The following is a 12,284-nucleotide window of genomic DNA, read 5'->3' on the forward strand; positions in this document are numbered from 1 at the left end:
AGTTTTCATTTCAGCATTTTTGTTTATTTTTATTTATCCTTTTGTATTTTGTGTTCGATTATTGCCAGTTTGTTTTTTATATCCCCGTGCTTTTGGGTGTGGGCCTGGCCAACCTACACATGAAAATATTGTGGTATCACATTTGACATCTTGGATGCCCAGAATGCGTTTTAAATTATTTTAGTCAATTTTTAATTATTAAAAGGGCTGAGTAAATTCCCAGAATGCATAATATACCTTTATATGATAAGGAATTTAACAATAGGGTTTTTAATGACTTCTATGTTGTTTAATGGATACTTTGATATATTTAAATTGTTTTAACAATTTAAATAAGTGCTTATATGATTTTAATCTTGGCTAGGAAGATTTATATAATTTAATTGAGATGTAGGTTAATTACTTGTGATGTAAGTTAACTGCATACTATTTAAATTGTCATCATTGCTTAAATATATATAATAAATATCGGTATGATTTATACCATGCTATTTCTGGATTATTTGATGTATAAATATATATGTTGCATCAATTGTTGGATTATGGATTAAATGTACCATGGGCAGGATATGGGGGCATATAATGGATGGATTAACTATTAAGTTTAGTCCTATCTATTCATGTCAGGCCACGGAACCGGTTGGATGACATGCCATTTAAAGAACATGGTAAATAGTTTACTTTTATGTTTAATTTGGATAAGATGGATATATATATATATATATATATATATATATATATATATATATATGGATATGTGCCATGATATGAGCTCGAGTCTCAAGGTCAGTGGTTAGGGCACGTATATTGCCTAGGATGCATAGCTGGATATAGTGGATAGTTGTGTTCCCTGTTAGATCATGGTACTCATGCCCACTATATGTGCATTTTGCATGTTACCTACTATTCAGGTTGAGGCCGCCCTGTAGTCCAATAAGAGTCCTTTAGTGTGTAACAATATATATATGGACTATGTAGTTTTTGTTGAGTTGACTAGGATGTATACGTGTATCGGGTCTTTAATTAGGATGCAGTAGAGTAGAACTTGTTCGTGGGCCTGAGCCACTATTATTTTTCAGGTATTCGTTAGTTCAAGACTTAGAGATTATTCGTGCTGAGCAGAGACAGTTTACTTCACTCTTCTGATTCTACATAGGATTCTTCTTTATGTTTTCAGTTTGGATTATTATTTATAGTTGAGATTTTTATTAGGGGTTCATATATGGATTCCCGAGTTGTAATCTAAATGGTTACTGGTATCAGAGGATTTGAATTACTAATGGAGGATTTATTTTATTGGATTATTTTATGAAAGATGATTATTTAGTTTCTTTTCAACTTTATTATTTATTCTTATTTATCTTTTGTATTCCGTGTTCATTTATTACTTTAATTGTTTGATATCTCCTAATTTTGGGTTTAGCCCGATCAACCTGTGTTTCGGAGTCGAGGGGTATCAAAGTAAATCCCTTATTGAGAAAATTACATTCACAATTTCTAGTTGGACCTTAGAGTTTCTATCCTATGCTAGTAGACACCAACTTATCAAGTCCATTTGGGTGAGTGTATGTTTCTACTAGTCTTTTTATACTACTTATACAGGTCATTAACCAGGTCAACTATATTTTGAGGAGATTCCTTTGGACTGGTGTAGAATTGAAATCTATAGGGGCCAAGTTTAACTGGTGTGATGCCTGTAAGCCAAAGGAGTATGGGGGTATAGGTCTCTTTAACCTTGCTGCACTTTAACAGAACCTCGATCTTAGCATTTGGAATATATTCAGGGATAAGGTTGAGTCGTTATGGTTTCAGTGGGATTACTCTAATGATTCTAATCTCGTTAAGAACAAGAGCTTATGGTCCCTTAAAACCAGCCAACTCAGTTAATAGAATTGGAGAATACTCCTTAAAATTAAAGGTCTTGCAAGGCCTTTTATCAAGCATTTAGTGGGGGATGGAAATGACATGTCTCTGTGGCATGACTACTAGCTCCCCTCTGTTCCTCTTAATCAAATAATTGATCATGTCATTATTAATGCCTCATTGTCGGATGATAATGCCACAATTAGCACTCAAATGATGCATAATCAATGGAGATTCCACTCCCTCTTTCGAGAGAGAGAGAGAGAGAGGGAGAGAGTCCCATATATTGGTAGGTCTGAGCTTGCTCCACCTATTTATGATAATTGTAATGATAAAGCTTGCTGGACTCTAACCCCATCGGGAATCTTTAACCTGAAACAAACCCTATATACCCTTCTTCCTGGTCTACTCTAAGTTTGGTCCCATGTCATCTAGTTTTCTAACCATATCCCTAGACATGCATTTATCACTTGGTTGGCTCTAACCAATAGCTTAATACTAAGGATCGACCAGGCTGCACCAATAGATCCTTCACAAATATGTGCTCACATAAATGTGGAGTATACTACGGAGATCGCAGCGTTGATCAACTTCATTACTCTATGGTGCTTCCTTATGGAAACCCAACTCAAAATCTAACATTGCATCGACCTACATGCTATGTTTCTCCGAGTATATCTACTACATTCGGAAGGAGAGGAATCATTGTGCCTTTACTAGAAAGCATAATCCACCGGAGGTAACATGCAAGCCTATTGATGTTTGTATGTGAAATAGCCTATTGATGTTTGTATGTGAAACAGCCTCTGGATGTTTGTAGGGAGTTCTCGATCGATTGGTTTTTCTTGGAATCTCCTAAGCTCTGTCATGGTTTGTGATGGTAGCTTTCTCTCCTTGCTCTACTTCCTTCCCTGGCCTGCTGCTCTTGGGTTTAGCTGCAAATGTAATAGTTTCTTATAGTTAGTTTTGGTTGGGCTTGGGTTGCCTTTTGGCTTGTAGGTCTCTGAAACCTTTTTAGGCATTCCCCATCTCTTGTACAGCATTTTTATTTCTATAATATATTTGACTTACCAAGAAAAGAAAATAAAAATTAATTTGTCCTTTGGTTTCATTTTGGAAATAATTCCCCGCTTTCAGTTATATTATGGTTGCACAGTCTTTAACCAATATAAGCCAGCATATAGGTCGCAAGATTTATCAAGGTCTTTTAAGGCTCCATTTGGTTAGATGGAAATAGAAATAAATTAAAGAAATGAAATGAAAATTTTCTGAATACTTTAGTTTAGTTAAGAGGAAAAGGAAAATATTTACGAAAACTTACTTTTCATTACCACCTAACTTTCTTATAAAATTTTTCTACAAAAAAAATTAATAAAAAAATTTGATTTCTTGAGAAAATGTTATGAACTTAGAATAATGACATTTCTTCTATAGTAAGTTTCAATGTTATTGTAACCATAAAATGTTAATTTCCCATAATTTTCTTTAAAAAAAAAAATCATGTTGATCAAATGCACAATGAAAAATTTTCACTTTCATTTTTTTGAATACTTTTTATGCTAATCAAATATTGCATGATGAAAATTTTAATTTTCTTTCATTCACTTCACTTTTTTTTTTCCTTGGTGTCCAATGCTGATCATTGACAACAAACATACACAATAAAATGCCTTTTACCTTCCAAAGATAATAATAATAATAAAAAGCTTATATAGTTTGAACCTATTGGTTATACAATGAGCATAAGAACATGGATACTTGCTGATCAACTGAGTAGAAGGATTAATTTGCACACTGATTCATTGTAAGTGGGAAGACCTCAGCTTCCACTTGTTCGTTTTATTTTTACATTTATTGTACAAGGTCAAGTGTGATGTGACCACAAGTACAAATTAAGACATTAACACGTAACTTACTATTTCTAAATTATTTTAGTTACCACTAAACAAAAATTTCCCCCTTGTCTGTCCTATTTCTCATGGACAGAATGTAATAGCTTTTGTAGGTCGTCCATTGCAAGTGAAAGTGCTAGTTGTGACACCATAGGCATTGCTAGAAGCCAAAGGACACTTCTTTTCAAAGTACTGAGAGTAGTTCGTTGGTGGACAAGTCGCTTCTGTGTTATAAGCTCCAGTGCAACAATACCGTGGCTGATCAAATGCTAGGCATGCAGTCTTGCAACTAATTGTGGCACCATCTGAATTTTTCACCGCAAGATCCGCTGGACACTCGGCATTGACGTCAGCCGGGCAGGAAGAGGGGCTGCAGCTGCCGGATCCACCTTGTGGGATGATGGAAACCGGCAAGCTGAACCCATCTATTAGGCTAACATCGTAAAAATCTTGTCCATTGTTGGCTACCAGGGCTAATTCTACTAGGGTTGCTGGAGGGATTGCACTGGCACCATTGCAACCTATCTGACCGGAGGCACAGTCGGCAGTTTGACAGCTGAACTTCCCACTTGCGTCCGTGGCGCAAAAAGTCCATGCCCAAAACCGGCCGATCCACGGGGCAGGCATGTTGAGAGATGATGAAGCTTTAGATGCTAACTCGAACCCCGTCGACGATAATTGAGCGCCGCCACCGCCAGTGAGGGTTCTGGGCCAAATGGTGTAAGGGCAGCTGTTTGTGAATGTGAATGTGAAAGTGGCTGAGTGAGCCCTGTAATACAATATATATAGTTAAATCTCTTACCTTTAAAAAAAGCCGCTAAATAAAAATACTATGTAGAGCCTTGATGCATTCAATTCAAATCAAAACCATTTAGGTAAATACTTAATAGGCTTCACATAAATATTTTTTTTAAGACACAGAAATATATGTGTACCTATGAATCAATATTCACACACATCAAGCATTTGAGTTCATAAAAGATCATTGAGTATTGTTTTTCTTATAATATAGAATAAAAAGGTTAAAGGGTTCAACTCCTTTATAAGTTTGAATGTGAGTTTTTCATATAAAATGTGGATGAGATTAATTTTGGTCCACAAGTTGGAATCTATAACAAGCAACATCAACTTTTTCATACAAATTAATTTTGGACTTAATGTTTGAGAGAAAATAACACACATCATGAATTTGCACCTACTACAATATTATTCACACACGAATATATATATATAAATGAGTCCTGATCTCTTATTCTCCGTGAAGCAAGAAAATTAATCTCACACTTTTTATATTAGACTATTCGATTAAATCTAGCAGTCATTTTTCAAACTCACTCATATCCTTTTGTTTTAACACAAAACCACCCTCATCATATTCTTAGTTTCCATATTTAATTTTACGATTACCACCTTTATAACCATCAAAGGTAATTACCAAAATAAAAATAGAAATCTTTGAAAGAAAGATAATATCAATATATATTACTAAAATTTGGTTTTCTTTAGATGTTTATTTGAAAGAAAAATAATACCTATTTATTACCCGTATCTTTTAATTTTGCAATCAAACTTAAGCAGAATGCAGTAGTTTGATATTAGAACATTTTCCCCATAAACATCTGGTTGTCATGCTTACTGTATATCTTAGTGTTCAATGGTATTTGCTCTTTTTTTGCATTTGCACATACTAAAATTCAAATAAATATACTTGTCCAATATAAATAAATTTACGAACAAATATAGTTTCTGCAATATCGAATTGATACATTGGAATTGAAATTAGAGAAATTATTATTTAAAGTTTGAACAAAATTTCTTTCTATTTCAATTTTAAGATGTCTCGGTGTCCTCAAACTAGCTAAAATAGATTTTGAGGAGTTACGTGTGGCAAAAACTCTCTTATTGAATTTGCCGACACTTGTGTTCAAAGATATAAAAATTGAATAATGCAATAGCAAAGATTTTTCTATTTTTGTTTTGGTAATTACATTTTATTGCTACGGTAGTAATGATAAAATTAAATATGAAAACTAAAATAGAGTGAGGGTGGTTTTATGTTAATAGGAAATGATATAGGTGGGTTTAAAAAATGACCATTAGATACTCCATATAAAAAGTGTGAATTAATTTTCTTGTTGCATCAGGAGTAAGAGATCAAGACTCATATATAAATACATATATATATATATATATATATATATATATATATATATATATATGTATGTATAATATCTGAAGAGGAAATATAAAATAACTTAAAAAATAAGAAAACAAAACTTACAGGAATAAAAAATGGTGGCAAGGGCAAGTGCGGCGAGAAAAACTCTAGCATTCATCATTTTATTTAAAAAATGTAATAGTGAGTTATGTTTTGTGTAGTAGTAGTATAGGGTTATAGTGTTATATATATAGGGTTTGTTTTTGGATATTTTAATTTGTCATTGATTTTTTGTACAAGATTATTAATGTAATCGGAAAACCGTGACCGTGATCTAGGAAGAGTTTAAATATGACTGGAATTTGAAATTTTGGTCATGCATGAACCAAGTACGTGGTCCTCATTTGCGGAAGAAATTCCAGCACAAGCCATCGTAGTAGACGTGAGGAAAATCATTAAACATATTAATTCAAAAGAAAAAATAATACCAATAAACCACATGCCTTAGTGAATAGTGAGGAAAATCATTTTCAAGAATTGTTTTAAGATAATCTATATTTATATGTATACTATGTTAGATGTATTTAGAGGGCATACCTAGTTAAAGTTTATGATATTGTTAAATTTTAAAATAAGATATTATTTAATTCATGTGTTATCATTTCTTCAAAGGTTATAACTCTTTTACGCTATGTTTGGTTGGTAGGAGGGATGAGAGAGGGAATAAAATAACTTTTCCGCATTCGGTTGGAAGTAAGAGAAAGAGAGAGACAACAAGGAGGGATCCCTCCTCTATATTTTTGTATTGGCCCAAAATTGGGTGGAAGAGGAGAAAGAAAAAAAGTAATAACTAATATAAATATGTATTTTTCATTTGTAACCTTCCTAAAAATTTGGAATAGATATAGAATTTTTAGAATTTTAAATAATAAGTATATATTAGAAAAAAAATATATATATATATATATATATATATATATATATATATATATGTTGCTTTATTCATCCAACTAAACAAAAAGTGAGGAAACATCATCCCTTCCCCTCTCCCTTCAATCATTTTTCCATTCCTCCAACCAAACAGAGTATTAGTGTTGATTGTGTGTTACTGGTAGAGATGAGAGTTAAACATTTATATGTAATAATTGGTTGCATATTCAATGAAATATAAATAACATCTCATGTATTGATCAAATATATATATATATATATATTTTCCGAAGATGGAACCTTAATTAACCATTGGATATTGTTGTTTGCAAATATATTTTGAAATTCTTAAATAAAGTGACTGATAAGGGACTTTTTAAAAAAATAAAAAATAAAATAAAATAAAAAATTTGGAGGTAAGAAAAATAATTATTTAAATGTTTGCACTCTGTCTCTTGCATGACATGTTTTTTTTCTGAAAAAATAAAATAAAGCACATGATAGAATTTCTTAGGCAATTTAAAAATATTACTGGTGATGTAAGCAGATAGAACTTAGCACCGAATTGTAAGACTTACTAAAAGAAACAATTTTTTTTTTTTTGGTCATACTAAAATAAACTATTTTACTAAAGTAAACTACCTTACTAAATTGTATGACTTATTAAAAGTAAACTATTTTATTAAAGTAAACTATGGTATTTTATTAAAAGTAAACTATTTTTCCTTTTGTTTTATTTTTTTCCCTTTGGTATACAGAGTTTTTATTACATGTAATTGCATGTACATTTTTGTTAGTACTGATAGAGAAAAATAAACTTAACCTACTTTGACCAGCCGCCAGACCTCTTCAACTTTCGAACGATAATATTTCGTTATCACAGATAAAGATTTCCATCGGATAAGAATGATGACATTTCTTATGCAGGATAATGAAAGACGATGTGGTTCAACAGGGTAAAAATAATCTTGGCACAATTTGAGAAAGTCAAAGGAGTAAATCATATCCCAACAAATCTGGCAACAAACGATCTCCTTTGATCTCGCACAAACGGATCTCCTCTGATCTCACAAATGAACTAAGGGAAAGTGGCTATAAGAATGAGATCCTACCAGTCGATAAGGTACGACAAAAACTATTATTAAATCCCTGTCTTTCTTTTAGACCTCCGGTGACTAACTTGATCGTCGGAGAACTCTTGGTAGGCGCCACACCGGTGCCGTCAGGATTCATTGATCTTCTATTTTTTTCTTTGTAAGAAAACGGTGCCGTATCGGACTGCGTGGATTTCACCCTCAATAGTTGGCGCCGTCTGTGGGAACCGACCCTTAAATCAATTACTCGGTTGGGTATATGCACTTGCAGTCCGATATGGTAACTGAAACAAAAACATCGTTGTAGGGATCCGGCCAAAGAGACGGGTCAGGTGAACACTAAGATGTCCCGAATGACCAGGAACGACTTGCAACCTTAGAACTACAGGTCCAAATTCTGAATCAGGGTATGGACCAGATGATCCAACAAAATGTAGAGATCCTGTAACATCTTATCCCAGTGGGACCACCACCGCAACAAGAATTGTCTGACCTATATCCTCCCAATCTGAATGACGGGGAACAACACGAGGAGGACCGAGAAAACAATCCTTCTCACAAGTTCAAGGCAGAACAAAGCGAAGTCGGAAACCGACACAGAGAACCTCTTTCTCCGCCTCCGCGGAATCCCCATTCTCAAATAAGCACAACCTTTTATGTTAAGGAAAAGACAGAGAAAGTTACTTATTTTGGCCTACAGATCCAGGATCTTAAGGCTAAAATGGAAGATGTTATGCAGGCTATGAAAGGGAAAGGTTCTGCCGCCATAGATGACCTGGTTCAGAGGACCAACTTGCCATTCAACCCCACTGTTATGAAATGCCCCTTGCCTAGCAAGTTCAGGATGCCCTCATTCGAAAGCTTCGATGGGACCAAAGATCCTCTCGATCACCTAGAGACCTATCAAGCTCTTATGCATTTACACGTCGTGCCAGATGAAATCATGTGCCGAGCTTTTCCCATTACACTTAAGGGTTCAGCAAGAGTTTGGTTCAACAAGCTAAAGCCAGGAACCATCAATACCTTCGAAAAACTGAGTAAACAATTTATGAGCCACTTCATTGCAGGTCAGAAGCATAGGAGGCCAGCAACCCACTTGTTTACCGTGAAACAACAGAAGGGAGAGTCAATCTGGGAATACATTACCCGATTTAACACAGAGATGTTGCAGGTAAAAGAGGTGGACGACAAGGTGGCTTTGATCGCTTTCATAGGAGGACTCCAAATCTCCAGATTCTTGTTCGCCTTATCTAGAGAACCTCCCACCAGCATGGTAGAGTTGTTGATCAGAGCGTAGAAACACACGAACGCTGAAGACGCCGTGAATGCACGGAAGGGAAAGGAAGAAGAGGACAAGAAGAGGTTAGCCCCTCTCACTAGGGATGAAAAGGTTACCAGCTATAAGAGATCATTCTTCAGCCGAAGCGATGAGTAGGACTTAGATGAGTATACCGACTAACAATTGTCTCACAGCTGGAATTAGCCTTTTCAAGTCATTCAAAATAAAGACTGGGGGCATCTTAGTTAATCATTTTAAACGGAAGGTAGCTCCTTCACGTGTTACCTTATTTTCAATAAGCCTTGAGGCAATGATTGTCACGCCCCAATTTCAATAAAGGGTTCCCTCGCCCCAAAACTTTACATGGCATGACTAAAACTTAAATCTCATCATTTAACAAAATAAAAACAAATAAATAAATTATTTACAAGACATAAGTAACCGTACATATAAGGAAAAGATAAGGTGTTCCATATAAACAATGAGGAACAAAATCCTTTAGTTACATTATTCCACTCTAAAATGTCTTGCATACAATAGAAATAAACTAAACATTTATTAAGTAAGCTTGTCATAGCAACATCAATTCTGCTCCATAGGCGCCTTACCTGCAATGTTTAAATAAAGGGTGAGCTCACAGTTCAACAAGTAACTCTTACTATACCTTAATAACAATTGCACAATATATTATAAGCAAAGAAAAAAAATATGTAATAGCCTTCTAGCTTAATTAGATAAGGTAACTTCAACCCTTCCATCAGAAGAAATCCTTAATCATTTAAATTCTCAATTACTTGAACCAATTCAAGTATTTTGGGTAAAGAACAAATCCAACCCACAACCATAGGTAAAGAACGAATCAAACCTTCAATATATAGTAAGGAACGAATCCAATCATTCAATATATAGTAAGGAACAAATCCAACCATTCAATGATAGATAAGGAACGAATCCAACCGTAAATTACGTGGTAAAGAACAAATCCAACCATCCATCGATTGATAAGGAACAAATCTAACCTTTAATTTTGTGGTAAGGAACGAATCCAACCATCTCTTATTAGGTAAAAAACAAATCCAACCTAATTATTTTAATTCCATTTAACATTCCTTTAAAATATAACTACCATTTTCACTTCCCAATATGAATGAGTACAATTACTAAAGTAATACTTTAATGACTTAGATATTGACTTCACATAGCTTATTATAGACTATCATCCATAATTAATTAATTTAGTAAATAATTATTCTTGATACATTAAAATAATAATAATTATTATTATAATAATGATGACACACTGGTTGAAAAATTAATTCTATATACAGCCCCGAATCACATCTAAATGGAACATTACCAATGACCTATAATGTTTAACTAAGCGAGTGAAATATCCATCCTAACACCCCAAGTCATTTGTCAGTACCATCAACCCAACTCTAAACAGAAAAAAAGTTTCTCCAACTCACCAATTAATGTTCCTGAAACCTTGGCCAATTAAGCATCTATATGGCTTAAACAATAAATTACACACACACACACATATATATATATATATATATATATATATATATATATATAGTCACTCTGCAATCCAACTCCATACAAATGAATTAATGCATGATTCAAGACCTTACATTATCAAAATTAATTTCCATCCTCATACTACAGTTATTTATGAAGTCAGTCAACCCATCATCTATCATCATGTCTCATGGTTCCATATATTAGCTACCCCACACATACTTTTCATATCAAGTAATCCCTGTAAGTCAATCTAGATATATAGTCATCCAATGCTCACTCTCACGGAATCGTGCCCAGGTAACCACAATAAAAATATTGGTATTCCATGTACCATATGAACCCAAAGTAAGAGATTTGCATATATGAACATGCTTCCTGTATAATCCTACTTAACTTCGTAACAGTCAACCCATAAAGACTAAAACTCATGAACCCAACAATAGAAGGAAACCGAGATTAAGCATATAGAAACTACACGGCACATGTTATCCACATCTAACAGAGTTCCAATTTAAGTAGCTTAGTACAAAAACTAGTACCATTAATATAGAAATAATATATTTTCATGCCTAAATATATCATATAATTGGAAATAAAACGTAGAAGAGATTAACTTGCCTACTAATTCTTCTCAGCCGTAGTAACGCTTCCAAAGCTCTTCTTCCCAAATCTACTCTCCTCTCTGATTAATCACGCTTGAATTTCCTTCTCTTGAACCTTTTTCTATACATAGGACTTCCCCTCGCTCTCTGAAGCTCTTCCAATAAAAAAAAAATACTTTTATTATTTTTTTTTTCAAGCGATTGTTCTCTCCCGAATATAATACAACAACGGTTGCATATAATGGCGTGTATCATGCTCAGTTGGAGAGAATTCCGCCAACGTGAGAGAAAATCTTACCATCACGTTATCTTTCTAAATTTAAATTTTAAAAAAAAATTCTTATTTCCTTAACTACCTTATTATCCATATATATAGACCTATTTAATCACTCAGTAATAAAAATAAATAATATATACTTAAAAGAAAAAAAAAATTGGGAATCTTACATTTTAATCCCCTTATATAAATTTCAACCTCGAAATTGCGTACCTTCATCAAACAAATGCGGATAATTCTCCTTCATCTCTGACTCTAACTCCCATGTAGCTTCATCTGCTCCATGGTGACTCCACTGTACCTTCACCAATGTTATATCCTTGTGTCGTAGATGTTTAATCATTCGATCAATAATACGCTCTGGTACTTCTACATTTGTAATATCAGGTCGCATTTCCATAGTCTGACACTCAATAGCCTGTGTATCATCTCGTAAACATTTCCTCAACATCGACACATGGAACACATCATGTACCGCTGCTAAACTAGGAGGTAAAGACAATCTATAAGCCACCTCACCTATCCTCTCTACAATCTCAAAAGGCCGAATATGTGATGTTTCCAATTTTTACCATTTTCCAGTTTTCCAGAATTTCGTTCATACAGGGGCATTTTTGTCTTTTCACGTGTTGTGTACCGGATACCGTGGGGTGTGCCGAGTG

General features: G+C 34.0%; 1 protein-coding gene across 1 annotated transcript; it reads right to left on the reverse strand.

The window, feature by feature from the left end:
- Positions 1-3,839: 3,839 nt before the first annotated feature.
- On the reverse strand, positions 3,840-12,073 carry LOC132314099 (thaumatin-like protein 1b). Its single transcript, XM_059813006.1, has 3 exons — positions 11,836-12,073; positions 9,034-9,313; positions 3,840-4,524 (listed from the first exon to the last, which is right to left on the reverse strand). The coding sequence occupies exons 1-3, from the start codon at positions 12,071-12,073 to the stop codon at positions 3,840-3,842; spliced, it is 1,203 nt and encodes a 400-aa protein (XP_059668989.1).
- Between the last annotated feature and the right edge of the window lie 211 nt (positions 12,074-12,284).

Source organism: Cornus florida, unplaced genomic scaffold (assembly GCF_030987335.1).
Source record: "Cornus florida cultivar Cherokee Brave unplaced genomic scaffold, ASM3098733v1 CherokeeBrave_3.0.0_Hap2_Chr06, whole genome shotgun sequence".
Taxonomy (NCBI): Eukaryota; Viridiplantae; Streptophyta; class Magnoliopsida; order Cornales; family Cornaceae; genus Cornus; species Cornus florida.